The sequence below is a fragment of the Pinus tabuliformis genome, chromosome 6 (genome assembly GCF_031772625.1).
Source record: "Pinus tabuliformis cultivar Carrire ecotype Pingquan chromosome 6, CPIR1, whole genome shotgun sequence".
Lineage (NCBI taxonomy): Eukaryota > Viridiplantae > Streptophyta > Pinopsida > Pinales > Pinaceae > Pinus > Pinus tabuliformis.
The window spans coordinates 672,587,606-672,603,043 of NC_142292.1; the positions used below are offsets into that span (position 1 = coordinate 672,587,606).

At 37.8% G+C, this 15,438-nt stretch overlaps 1 protein-coding gene across 1 annotated transcript; it reads left to right on the top strand.

The window, feature by feature from the left end:
* Positions 1 to 270: 270 nt before the first annotated feature.
* LOC149260427 (strigolactones hydrolase CXE15-like) lies at positions 271 to 1,092 on the top strand (the record flags this gene model as incomplete). The annotated part of the gene is made up of 1 exon (XM_089458928.1): positions 271 to 1,092. A coding segment is annotated over one exon (822 nt), but the record flags the coding sequence as incomplete, so codon positions are not given.
* Positions 1,093 to 15,438: the final 14,346 nt, after the last annotated feature.

A 15,438-nucleotide genomic window follows, 5' to 3' on the forward strand; every position in this document is an offset into this window, starting at 1 on the left:
CCCTCCTTGTGCCCTACTTGATTGTTGTACTAAAATTTCCATGTACATTCTCCCAAAAAAACACTGAAATCATTTGTGCCCCTCTTCACCACAAATGATAACAATGTACATTCATTGTTGATAAGACCTTCGATCATCTTCCTTGTCCTCTAAATCCACTAAAACCTATATCTCTTGATTTATTTTTGTTTCCTGATCAACAATTTCATTGGCCTTCTTATACTTATCATCCCACATTTCTTCCACTTTTTATTTGAAATTTTGAAATTCTTGGTGCGTGGAGACGAGCCAACTTTCCACCTTCCTCCACTCACCGAAAGTTACGACCATGTTTTATACAAAGACATTGTGTTTGATCATACACTCGGCTTATGGGCGCGCCTATATCTCCCCAATTCTTCCCCAGCCACCCCCACACGCCTGCCAGTAATCTTGTACTTTCATGGCGGCGGCTTCTGTTTGTTTAGCCCGCAGAGACCCATTATGCACCATTCCTATTTAAAGTGGGTATTAGATGTATGCACCCTAATTTTCTTCGTACACTACAGATTGGCTCCCGAGCATCGCCTCCCTGCTGCTTATCATGATTCTGTCTCCGCTCTCCAATGGCTTCATTCCCAGTCCAAAGCCACAGGCGTAGGAGAAAGAGGCGATCCTTGGTTCGATTCCCATGCTGACTTCTCCAAGGTATTCCTCATGGGAGAAAGCGCAGGAGGGAACATCGCGCATCGCCTTGGAATGTGGTCTACCCGACAAGATTGGGGTGGAGATATGCGAGTAAGAGGATTGATTTTATTGTTTCCTTTTTTTAGGGGGGAGGCATGGACTGCGTCCGAGAATAAAAACGGGCAGGAGACTTTGACTCTTATAGTGGAAGACTCAGATATGATGTGGAGGCTTTCACTCCCCTTGGGAAGCAACAGAGACCACCATTTCTGCAACCCACTCGCCCCTGACACCGGAGGGCTGGATGTTTGGTCCCTTGGAGGTCCCCTACCTCCAACGGTCATGGTGATTGCAGGGCTTGACATTCTGAGGAACAAACAATTGGAATACTATGAGCTTCTTAAGAAATTCCATGTTGGAACATGAATGCATAGGATACATATGATTCAATAATGTTGAATTCAGAAGGAAAGATTCGAACTGAGAGGAGGATGTGTTGTTTTTTGTTTCCTTCTTGAGAGTTGAGAGCAGTTGTAGTACAGTGGTTTGGTAAGAATTTTTTAGTGTGCTGGTACTTCATGATAATAGTTGCTTGGGAATCTTATATGAGTACGCACTCTCTTACCTTAACCTATGAATTAAATATGCATGTATATTGGAGGATAAATTTGTTGCATTCTGCAATGTGTTATTAACATATGAATTAAATATGCACGTATACTAGAGGATAGAATTTGTTTCATTTTGCAATGTGTTATTGGAGGGGATACTTTTTATATATGTTTATATATATGCTAGGACTTTGGACACCACATATCTCCACAATGGTATGATATTGTCCACTTTGGGCCTAAGCCCTCATGGATTTGTTTTTGGGCTTTACCCCAAAAGGCCTCATACCAATGGAGATATTTGTCCATCCTTTTATACCCATGATCCTCCCCACTTCTAGTCAATGTGGGACTTTGGTCATATACCCAACAATCCTCCCCACGAACAAAGGACCATCGAGCCTCCCCTCAAACGATTATCCATCCGTCCACTCTCTACCAACCAGGATTCTCCATTCCAATGCGTTGGAAGCACGCACCTTACATGGAAGCACCACCTGCCTCGAGAGCTTGCTCTATCCCAGGTCAACTCCTCTTCACCGTGTTGGGATCAGGACACGTCCATGAAGAATTCGGAGCACACCACCTGTCTAACTGAGCTCATCCATGGATCCCATCATGATATTGCCGGGGCCCACCACCTTCGTTCGGCATTCCGAGGATTCATCCACTTGGCAAACTTTGGGGCATGGCTCTGATACCACTTGTTAGGACTTTGGACACCACATATCTCCACAATGGTATGATATTGTCCACTTTGGGCCTAAGCCCTCATGGATTTGTTTTTGGGCTTTACCCCAAAAGGCCTCATACCAATGGAGATATTTGTCCATCCTTTTATACCCATGATCCTCCCCACTTCTAGTCAATGTGGGACTTTGGTCGTATACCCAACAATATATGGGGGTTACCAAATTAATAGTAAGATTATTGACCATTAATAATATACCACAAATGCCTTATAATAATAAAATAGGCATACCATTGCAACGATTAATGTATTTGAATTTTAAGTTCACAAAAAAATAGAGTAAAATGTAGTTTATTTAATATGTAAGATTATGTATTTTCATACCAATAGGGCTTCTCTCATAATACGTAAGCATGCATATGAATCTTTGTGTAGAAGATAAATAGGCATGTAATTCTATTGAAAGAGAATATGTGGTTATTTGACTAAAATTCTTGAAAATAATATCTATTTACATATGCATGAAAGAGTAATTGCTATGTATTTGACTTCTTTAAAAGGTAGCATGTGTTTGCATAGCTATTATTCATTTGATTGCTTAAAAAAGAGATATGTTTTGCATGCATGGAACGAATATTGGGTTAGATCTCTTGAAAAGATCAACTTTTCTGCATACATCATTGTATTAGATTTCGAAGTGAAATATATGTGCATGCATTATTGTAGTAAATTCTTGGAAAAGAGAAATGTGTGGGTATGAACAAAAGAATGGTGCTATTTAGTATACCTTTGAAAAAAAATGATTATTTAGTGCATGTATAAAGAACAACCAATGTGTTATAGAAATATATATTTACATGCAGGGAAAAGATTAATTATGTGTTAGAAGTATTGATATTGAACACATGTTTACTAACTATTATGTTTAAACTCTCCTTTTGAGAACATGGACGTGTATTTGCATGCACAAAAATTGAACTAGTTAGTTTAATGTTTCTTGAGAGGAAATAAGTTCCTTGCATGCACCAAATAGAACTATTGTGTTGGATATTTCTTGAGAGGAAATAAGTTTTGTGTGCACAAAATAGAACTACTATGCTTGATATTTCTTGAGAGGAAATAAGTTATCTGCATACATGATATAGAAATACTATGTTTGATATTTCTTGAAAGGAAATGTGTTATTTTCTTGCATGAAAAATAAAAATATTGTGTTTGATCTCTTGAAAGGAGATATGATATTTTCATCCATGAAAAGTATGCCTACGATGTTGGATTAATTGAAAAGGATTATGCATGGAAAGTATATAATTATTGTGCTAGCCCTTTTAAAGAGAAATAAGAATTTGCATGTAGAAAAGAATAATCATTATGTTAGACCTTCGAAGACAAACAAGTAATCGCATGCAATAAATGCATTAACTTACCTTTGGAAAAAGACATATATTCGCGCAAAATAGCTTTATTTTAGAACATAGCATTTATTTTCATGTACAATAGACTTTGTAAATAGCTCTATCTTGGGAAACATGCTTTTGGAAAAGGGAATTTCATTTCCATGCATGATAATAGTATCTATTATGTTAGCTTTCTATTAGAAGGGGACATGCACTTACATGCATAATAGTAATAATAATAATACCTATTATATTGGAACATTACTTAGTTATATGCACAAAGAAGAATTTGAGGGGTTAACTTCCTTTGAATAAGTTTTTATTTAATTACATGCATGGAAAACAAATATAAGTTGTTAGTATCCTTTAAATGAAAATGGATGGTTACAGTTGTTATCCTTTGGAAAAGAGTGTATGCTTGTGCAAAAGGAATCATAGTAATGTAGTATTTATTTTGACACACTTTGGTAATGATTTTCTTATAATTAATGCATGAGCAGTGTTGTTAGAATAAGCATGTTACGATATTTTATATGCATTTCATGTATGAACATAGATGTTGAGGAATCACTATTAAAATTGATTAGAGGTTGATTAATACTTTATCTAATCATGATATCAAAGTTTTATGATGACAACAATGCCAAGAAAGGATGGTGACTTGTGCAAAGGATATATTATGTTTAATATTGTGGAAGGTAAAGAACTAATGGTCCATGTAGATGAGTGCAAGCTACAGGATGGCCCACTGATGAAACCACAAGGCAACAAAGAAATTGAATATTTGCAAGTAAATGATAAATGATATCATGATGATTGTAACTAGATATGTTGTATTTAAATGATATTTCTTTGTAATATTTTATGACAATGGTTAAGGTATGGACTCCCTTATAAGCCATTGAGTGAGGGGTGAACACCCTCATGAGTGTTTAATAGTAAAATTAAACATTTGTTAGTTTTCACCCTATGAAGTTTCCATGGTATATCAGTGTCTAATGATGTGATTGTTTATTGTGTCAATTTGATGATGTTGATTCTTTTCATGATGTGATGTTTATAATATTAAGTATGTGATTAACTAATCTAGTTAAAGAAATAATGAAAATGATGCAAGGTTACATTATAAAGTCAATGTTAATATGCTAAAATAGTGGTTGTTGTTGGTTATATAACTTACTAATCCTTTACTAAAGTTACTCTACGTAATGATGAATATTCTATCTAATGTTTAATGATGAATATGGAATAGTAATTTGGATAGTTACCTGTGGGTAAATTTTGTTAAAAAATTCTAACTCTATGCATTTTCATGTGAGGTTACCAGGGGATGTTACAAGTGGTATCAAAGTTGAAGGTTGGAGCCACAACGCCTTTTGGGAATTGGTAAGCAGAAAATAAATTGAGGTATGATACTCATATATATATATATATATATATATATATATATATATATATATATATAGACTACTTTTGACATGAGATGCATGATGCATGTTTATAACCACATTGAATAGTAAGTAATAAAGTTTGTTGCAAAATTATGTTCATGACATTTGAATCCCGATGAGGATAAAAGACAATAAAACCTTTGTTGCACCTATGAACAATCCTAAAAACTCACTAGTGAAAGTGAGAGTTGACTACCAACCTTTGCAAATATGAAAATATTAATGATACATTTAATGAACATGTTACAATACATTGTTTATAATGAATGAATGCATGAATGTAAAAGATGGGGAATGTCCTTGAAGAGGACGATAAAATGTTTTAAAAATGACATTGAAATAACCCATTTAGATGTTAAAAATAAACAATGAGTCAGGTAGTGACACTTAACTGTAATAGCTACTTACTAGTTGAGTCTTGTCATGGTTGCATTAAGATGGTTGGTAACATTGATTATTTAGTGTCGCATGATATGCATGAATTAGTTTTGAATAAAGCTTATTGCAAGTCGTAAGCAAGTGATTATGGTAGTTACTTCATGTGTTGGTATATTAGTAATAGTACACTGTGGGAAATTGGAAATATTTGGATTGTTACCCTAATTGTTATTGACATTTACACATTAATGAATATTTGTATATACTTTTATGCATGACAATGTTGTATGCATGAGAGTAAAATGCTTGAAAAAGTGAATACTTGTTTAAACAATGCATATTTATGAATAACATTGCTTATGGGATTAAGCAGGAGTAGCTTAATAGCAACATGAAAACCTGTGAAAGTAAAACATTGTAATGTGAATTGAAATCGTAAATGAGAGTATAATGTTATGATATGCATGACTTTGTTATTTGGAAAATTAGAATGTATACCATTTGTATGTCAACTATGTTTCCTGTCAATCTAGATATTGTGGACCCATGTTGTATGAATGCATGATGTACATAAATGTTTCTTTTGTTTTAATGATAATGTGCATATGGTTTATTATGTAAATTAATGTGGGAAAGAGTGCTAAAAGAGAATTTCACATGCAAGATAGTTGTGGATAGTCATGAAATGCCAGGAGGCCTTGGGATGATGGTGATTGCCTAGCCAGAGGGGTTAATCGTGCTTTCCTACAAGGATTTACTCTCCCTAGAGATAGATGATCTCAATAAGGGAAAAGAGTTTTCCAAGATGGTGAAGAGGGTTAAATATTGAGGCAACTATATTGATTTTGGAGCCCGTTGGAGGAGGCCCAAAATTCCTCATAGGCGGATGTTGTTTGAGGAATAGGCAAGACACTACCAAGAGGAATCATGTATTGGACCCTGTAAGGATATTGGAATTCTTAAGCTAATTGGCCAGTGGAATTCCATACTAGAACTAGTATGGTCTCTATCAAAGAACTGTCTGGATGTGAAAATGACTCGCTTTGGTTGTGGAAACCAATTCTCAATGGTTGGAAGGAGCATTCTTTAGCCTAATGTGGTTCTCATAGCAGAAAAAATTAACTAATTAGTTATGTGTTATCTTAAAATGAATTTTATATATAATTGGTTAAATATTTTATGTACATCTTGACAAGAAAGGAGCCTAGTGCCGAAAAGGAATTACTCGAAATATAAGTTCCTTTATTGTATTGCTAATCTTTTGAATGTCATATCAGGGGCTAGGACAATATGCACTTGGTTCATTTATTGATCATTTGGATGATTAGAGAGTTAGGTTCTCTCTGAGTACTTTTAGAAGTACTTTGTGGATGTCTTTAGTGGGGGCTAAGACAATATGCATTTAATGCAGTTATTGATCATTTTGATGATTGAAGAGCTAGGTTATCCTTGAGTACTTATGGAATTATTGTGACCAAAATGTCTCCTGATATTGCATAAATAGTTCATAATTAAAAGTATTTCATTTTATTGGAAATGTTGTGATTACGTGGCTATGTTGGATTTGTTAGTCATATATTATAAGGCATTTGCCATGGAGTGTTGATGGGATATCAAACCATTCTTAGAGTCTTTGAATTAAAGTGACCATGATTTTCTAGAGTAATTGTAAGTAATGGTAAGTTGGTATAGATATTCTAATTTGTTTTATGAATTTGAATAATGGCCAAGTGATGGAAAGTAGAAATTTCTTATCTTTTCATTTGTAAATGCTTATTCTTAAGCTTATTGATAAAACATTATTGTTTTTGGTATATTGATATTTCCTAGAAGTAAATCTTCATTTTGAACAAAAATGTTTCTCTTTTCTTTGTTTAGACTATTATATCATGAGTAAAAGTTAATGATAAATATCAAGGACAGTGTTTACGTCAAGGGGGGAAGTATATAATATCCCTAGCCAGCTTACGTGGCATATATAATTTAGTAACATGAAGTATATTATTAACTTACTTTCTGTTGGTTGATGCTAAGAAGTTGTTAGGGTTTTGTGCGATTGTGATCTTGCTAACTAATTCAAGGAGGTTTTTTTCCATTAGTTTCGGTGGTTAATGCAAGGAGATTTTTTTTTTCTCTAGAGAGGGAGATGCATAGAAGTGGGAAAAAAAGAGTTCAGGCTCTCAGGAATTTTGGTAGAGTGAAAAACAATAATTGTGGAGTGATTTAGTCATAATTTATAGTGATAGTGAGGCTTTCTACTCATCATTATCTATGAGTGACCCACCTATAACTCTACAAAATTCCATGCTAGAGCCTGAATGCATAAGATACTTATGACATGCCAGCAATAATGTTGAATCTGGAAGGAAAGAGTCGAACTGAGAAGAGGACACGTTGTTGTTTATTTCCTTCTTGACAGTGAATAGCAGCTATAGTAAGGTAGTTTGGTGAGAAATTTTTAGCATATTGGTACTTCATGATAATAGTTGCTTGGGAATTTTATATGATTACGCACTCTCTTACCTTAGCCCTTGCACTATGAATTAAATTTGCATGTATAATGGAGGAAAGAATTTGTTGCATTCTGCAATGTATTGTTAACTTATGAATTAAATATGCATGTATACTAGAGGATAGAATTTGTTGCATTCTGCAATGCGTTATTAACATTTGGCTAGGGGATACTTTTTATATATGTTTATATATATGGGGGTTTCCAAATTAAAAGTAATATTATTGACCTTTAATAGTATACCACAAATGCATTATAATAATAAAATAGGCACTGTTAGCTCTGCTATACAATTCAGCATTTGGAGGACTGAATACAAGTTTGACCGTATGTTATGCTCAGAAGGCAGCTCACATCAGTTTGTTCCTTCCTTCTCCTTCATCATCCTTACTCCCTTTCACCCCATTGCCTCCGTTTTCCCCTTCACTCCGCCTGTATTCTCATGCTCCTGCGATCTCCATCTTACCTCGGTAACCCTGCATGAGCCCCTTTTCCTCAAACCCCGGGCGCTTAACCCACGAGACCGCGCCCATATAACTCTCCGCCATAATCGTGATCATTGACTTTTTCACCTATGCGATCAAACCCACGTCGTCCGATCAACTTTGCCACGATCAGACGGCAGTCGCTCCTCCCGATCCCGCGAACTGCCCGCGCATTAACCCACGGGGAAAGCAGTTTTCACCACATCCCGTCCACCACGCATCGTGCGATGAATGGGATCGCTCCCCCGCATATGTTTACCACCCACCTCCGAAAAGTGGCGCGGGCAATACCGCTTACCGCTCAAGCCCGCTCTCCTCGCCTGATAAACTCCGTGCAGCTTCCGCGCCCGAAAACCGTTGGATCTGCCCGCCTGAGATCCAACGGCCTGTGATCATCCCGCCTCCTCTGATCTCCCAGTTGACTCATCTCTGTCGTTTATCTATCCTATTCAACGATCGATATTTATCCGCCATCTTAACACTCCGCCTACTGTACAATCCACGTACTGTAACCATTCTAGGCTCCCGAAAGGATGAAGGTAGTCAATTTCTGGTGCCAGGTGCATTTCCTCCTCAACAACTTCACTCCACAAATAGTATGGCCGAGGGGAAGAGAACGTGCTTAGAGCAGAACAACGTAGTTATCAGTTATGGAGCTTCTTTCAGACAACACTCCACCTGCTTGAGAAAGATAACAGAGGCCCGAAGACCCATTCTATCACATAAAAAAAGGGTGGGAAATAACTTCCGGGAGACAGAGGTCGAGAAGCAATCATGGGCATCGACAACACAGCTCAACAAACCAACAGAATCAATTATGGAGCATATCTGGCACGAGAGAGCTCCCTACCAACACAACCTAAAATATCTGAATATGGTTAGTCTTCTGTTAGAAGAAGAAACCACCGAGCCATGCTTGCCAATAGAGGGAATCAAACAGTTAAGGAATGGATCAGGAAGATTAAGACTCTGAGCCTTATAGAGAGCTTAGGAGCATTGTAAATAGGCTATAAATAGTTGTCAGTAAGATGTAATAGGGGTTCAACTTCTGGAGACTCATGAGACTTTGCTACTCAAGCTTCTCATCTTCATTCATTAGTAACACAAGCTTCTTTTGTTGTTATATGTTTAATGTCCATTTTCTCTTATGTTCTAAGCTTACACTTGAACAGGTTGTTCATGTTTCTTCTGTGTTTAAGGCCAGATAACTTTCATCTTATCTCTGCTTTGATATAGTAGATTTGCAAGCTTCTTTGTTGCCTATAGCTAGCCATTCATATGTGTTCATGTATGCAATCTGCTGGTATGGTCAGTATTCTCCATCTATCCATTAAATCTACAAACTATTGAGCATTTGCAATCTAAAGCCTTGTGTTATTGGGGGTGTTCATGCATGTCTTGAGTAAAAACATAGTTGAAATGGTTATCTGGCTTGATCCAAACCATCATTTATTCCAATAGTTCAGAGAACAATATTGAAGATTATATGTTACCAGGCATCTCCGATCTACAGCCTAGGAGAGTTTCTTGGAGTGCTAACATTAATTGGCGTCGTTGCCGGGGAGAGGAAACTGAAGCTCAGCTTCCTTGGGAAATGACACAGACCCAACTTTGATGATAGACAAAGTCTGGGCACATTTTTGGTTGTAATCATCTATCTGGCGACTCTACTGGAGGCCAAACCTCTTGGCGACTCCACTTCATAATTCTGGCTCAGTTTGTGAGGCATACTCAGAGAAATCCTCAGAAATCGCAAGTTGACCCAGTACTTGACCCAAAAAAGACCATCAAGGAGAAGAAAGTATTGCGGAAAGGAGCATCGGGTTCAAGTAAACCTAAACAATATTCTATATCTCTTCAAGAAGGTCCTACAATAGAACAAATGCATGTTGAGAGTACAGATTCTAATGCTAGTAGTGAAGAAAAGCTCTCAAAAATTCATAAAGCTCCTTATTCTTTAGTTTCTCCTTTTGTTGTTATCCTAAAGGGAACCTCACCTCCTATTCACCATACTCCTTTGGTCTCGTCAATCACTCCTCTGCCTTCTGTCATTCAGACTTCTAGTACTCTTTTAGTCACCACAGTTATGGCAGGTCTGCAAGCACCCACCAAAATGGAAAGAATCATAGCCGCTAGGTATGGACCTCTGATACTGCCCACTCCTTTGAATTTTATGCCCACTGCAGAATATCAGAAGTATATGCCTAAGTTCACTGGGACTGAAGGTGTCACTGTTGAAGAACACCTTGAGTCATTTTATAGCTATGCTGATAATCTAGATATTAGTGAAGATGATGTGTGGATGAGAGTCTTTGTCCAAAGCCTAGATGGGGAGGCTAGGAAATGGTTCAGAGAACAAGCCCCAAGATCTATAGCGGATATCGAAGCTTTAGATGATGCATTTCTAAAGAGTTGGGGGGATAAGAAGGATCTCCTCTATTACCACACTGAGTTTGGGAAGTTAAAGAGAGAAAATGGTGAACTACTGTTCGATTTTAATAAGAGGTATAACCGCATGTACAACAAGATACCAACTAAAGTGAAGCCCACTACTACCTCTGCTAAACTCACCTATGCTAATGCTTTTGATTCTGACTTCTGCCTACTGTTGAGAGAGAGGCAGTGTGCTACTTTGGCTGACATGCAGGATGCAGCCTTGGAAGTAGAATCAAACATCATGGCTGCAGAAAAACTCAAGGGAAATGCTGATAGAAGAAGACAGAGGGGCGAGTCTTCATCCTCCTCTGATCCCAAGATAGATAAAATGACCAAAATGATCGAGTCATTAGCCTCCAAAATTTCCAAATTAAAGTTTGAGCAGCACCCTGGGAAAGGGAGAGCTCCCAATACCTTTGCTCCTAGAAATCCAAATCCATATAGAAGAGCTAATGAATAGTTGCAGATATTGCAAAGAAGCAAAGATGCCAATGAAGACCAAAGGGTCAAGACCCCTTTCCAGAATGTAATCATGGAGGAAGAGTAGTTTGAAGAAGATGATGAGATCCATTGCCTTGAAGACAAAGGCAATGCTTCCTTTTTGACCGCAGCTGCCTATGAAAAGTCATTATGCAATGACCAGACTAACCAAGAATGGGGTGGTGAAGCTGTTCTGCAGACTGGTGAACAGCAAAGATATAATCTGAGGTCAAAGGCAAACAATGTCAAGGAGAATCCTGCTCAAAGAGTTGCTATCCCAACAGAGCCACAAAACACCAGACAGAAAAGGTCGGCAGCTGATCAAGTCATCCTCAAAGCACCAGCTCAAGAGGTAAGAAGTTCTGACAAGTCCCCTTCCCCTTTCAGCTTTGAAGCAGAAGTCCAGAAGTTAAAAATATCTGTACCTCTGTTAGAACTTGTAAAGAGTGAAGAGTTTAGAAAGCCTATCCTTGAAGCCCTTGAGCTAAAAGCCACACAAACCTCCACTGACTCTGTCAATTTGCAAGATGATAAACCCACAGTTGTGCTTAGCCCAATGACTGAACCTGCTGATGATAATTCTCCATCATTTTATGTCTCCTTGACCATTCATGATAAAATTCTTCACAATTGCCTGCTAGACACTGGGGCTAGCCACAATCTAATGCCTAAAGTAGTCATGGAAGAGTTAGGCCTTGATGTCACCAGACCATATCATGATCTATTCTCCTTTGATTCAAGAAAGGTGAAATGTCTGGGACTGATTAAAGATTTAGCCTTTACCCTAACTCAGCTTCCCATGAAGAGTATGGTGATGGACATTGTGGTAGCAGATGTCCCTCCCAAATTTGGCATGTTGTTGTCAAGAGGATGGATTAAGAGACTAGGTGGGACATTACAGAATGATCTATCTTATGCCACTGTCCCAGTTTTTGGAGGAGAAAGCAGGAGATTGTACAGAGAAGCATAGCTGGCATATATCATCAGTGATGAGAAGAATCCTTCCAATCATCCTATATATGCTGTGGACATTGATTTTGGAGCATGTATACTCCAAATAGAAGAATCTTAGAAGGCCTTGACCCAGATCAAGAAACTAGCAAATCAGGCCGAGGAAGAGCAAGGAAGTTAGGTTTGGGAGATGTTCTTTGATGGAGCATGTTCTAGGGAGACTGCAGGAGCAGGGGTGGTGCTGATATCTCCAAAACAAGAAAGCACATAGCTGTCTTTTAAGCTAGCTTTTCAAGTCACTAATAACATAGCATAATATGAAGCTCTGATATTGGGCCTTAACGCAACTAAAGACATAGGAATCAAAAGCATAAAAGTGTTTGGGGATGTTGATCTGATCATTCAACAGGTAAACAAAACATTTCAAGCAAAGCACCCAAGGCTGAAAGCATACAGAGATGAGGTATGGAGACTCAAAGATCCCTTTGATAATTTCTGTATTTCATATATTCCTACAGCCAAAAATCAGCTTACTAATTCCCTTGTTGTGTCTGCTAGCATGTTCATACCTCCCATGCCTCCCAGACTAGTTTATGAAGTTCAAATGAAATATAGACCATCCTTGCCTGATAATGTCCAGCATTGGAAAGTTTTTGAAGATGATGATGAGGTGAATAGGTTCTTGCAAGTCATTGATGAATTTTCTGAAATGAAAATTGACCAAGAGAATGAAGCCTTGGAAGAAAGCCCCCAATCCCAGCTTAGAAATAAAATTGGTAAAGATAGCATTGTCCAACTTCCCAGCAATCATATACCTAAGGGTCTAATTCCTCTAGAAAGACTTTTTGATCAGAATGATGTGCCTTATAAGGCTGCACAAAAAGAAGACCAATCTGCAATCTGTAAGTATGATATAGGGAGTCCAGGTCAGCCAAGATATATAAATTTTTCCACTCATCTGTCTGCTGACCAAAGTTCTGAATACTACAATTTAATGAAGCAATTTGCTGATGTCTTTGCTTGGGAATATAGTGACTTGAAAACTTATGACAGAAATATCATCCAGCATAAAATCCATTTAGAGAAGGACACCATCCCTTTCAAGCAGAAGCTGAGACCAATAAATCCTTTTCTCCTTCCACTCATTGAAAAAGAAATTAAAAAGTTATTGGCTGCCAAAATCATAGTCCCTCTCAGATATTCAAAATGGGTAGCCAACTTGGTAGTGGTAAGGAAGAAAAGTGGAGAAATCAGACTTTGTGTTGATTTCAAAAACTTAAACAAATGCTCTAAGAAAGACAATTATCCCCTACCCAAGATGGAGCATTTGCTGCAGAAAGTCTCAGGAGCCAAAGTGATGTCTTTCTTGGATGGATTTTCTGGGTATAATCAGGTTGCTGTGCATCCAGATGATCAAGAGAAGACTGCATTCACCACTCCTTGGGGCACTTTTATGTATTCCAAGATGCCTTTTAGGTTGATGAATGTTGGATCCACCTTTCAAAGAGCTATGGATATATCATTTGTGGGAGAGAAGGATAAAATTGTCCTTATCTACCTTGATGATATAAAAATATACTCCAACAACCATTAAGACCATGTGCAACATTTGAAGAAAGTGCTTTTGAAAGTGCAGAAGGTTTGGGATTTCAGTAAATCCTAAGAAGTCACAATTTTCTTTAGAAGAAGGCAAGTTGTTGGGAAATATTGTTTCTGCTGCAGGTATCCGAATTGGCCCAGAAAGAGTAAAAGCGATATAGACCTTGTCTATCCCGAGATCGAAGAAGGACATCTAGTCCTTTCTAAGCAAGATTAATTTCGTAAGAAGGTTTATCCGAAATTTTGCAGAACTTGTGAAGCATATTACCTCTATGTTGAAAAAGGGGTCAGAAATCAAATGGACTAGCACAGTAAGAAAATCCTTCGAGTCCATTAAACAAGCTATTATGGAGGCTCCCACTTTAATCAGTCCAGATTACAGCAAGGAGTTCCATATATTTTCTTTTGCCTCTATTGACACCCTTGCAGCAGTTTTATTGCAAGCAGATGAAGAAGGCTCAGAGCATCCGGTGGCATTTTTCAGTAAAACCTTAAGGGATGCTGAGCTGAGGTATGATATTATTGAGAAACAAGCATACACTCTTATCAAGTCTTTGAAAGCTTTCAGAGTTTATATTCTGCATTCCAAAATAGTTGCATATGTACCCTCTGCTACAATAAAGGATGTCTTAACACAACTTGATGTTGATGGAAGAAGGGCTAAATGGATTGCAAAGTTAATTGAATTTAATATAGAACTAAAGCCCACTAAGCTTGCCAGAGGTTAGGGTCTTGCCAGACTATTAGCTGAAGAAAATTGCAAAATATTGGACATGAACCTCATGTGTTCGAATTCAGAAAATAGTCAAACAGAAGAAGAGGAAGCAGCTAAACCAGGAGAAAAGTAGTCATTGATATAGAATCTAGCTTCTTGTGACTGGTATTTTGCAATAGCTAATTTCTTGCTGAAGCTAGAAATCCCTTGAGGCCTTACTCAAAGTTAGGCTAGAAATGTTAAACTCAAGGCAGCAAAATATTGCATCCATGAAAATCTGCTCTATTGGAGGGACCCATCTGGAATGCTTTTGAGGTGTCTGGACAAAGAACAGTCAATGGAAGTTATGCAACAGTTTCATTCCAGCATGTGTGGAGGACATCATTACTGGAAAACTACAGCCCACAAGATCCTCAGAGTTGGGTACTATTGGCCCACCTTATTTTCTAATGTCTTTTCATTTGTTAAATCTTGTGACAGGTGCCAAAGATTCGAAGGGAAATAGCAATTGAAGTCCCTGCCCTTAAAACCAATACATGCAAAAGGACCTTTTCAGCAGTGGGGCTTGGATTTCATTGGAGAAATCAATCCACATTCTAGTGGCCAGCACAGATGGATATTAGTAGCCACTGATTATTTTACTAAGTGGATTGAAGCAATCCCTACCAGAAAGGCTGATCATAATGTGGTCATGAAGTTTTTGACAGAGCATATCTTTACCAGATTTGGTTGTCCACATAAATTAGTCACAGACAATGCAGCAGCTTTCAGGGCAAAAGAATTGGTGGATATGTGTGATTCAATGGGCATTAAACTGGTTCATTCCACCTCATACTACCCCCAAGGAAATGGTCTAGCAGAATCTTCCAACAAGAATCTGATAAGGATAATCAAGAAGTTGTTGGAGGACAACAAAAAGAATTGGGATTCTAAGCTCAAATATGCACTTTGGGCTGACAGAGTGACCATTAAGAGATCCACAGGGAATTCTCCATTCAAGCTGGTATATGGTACTGAGGCCGTGTTCCCAATACAGTTAACCCTCCCTGTGGCAAAGTTCCTCCAA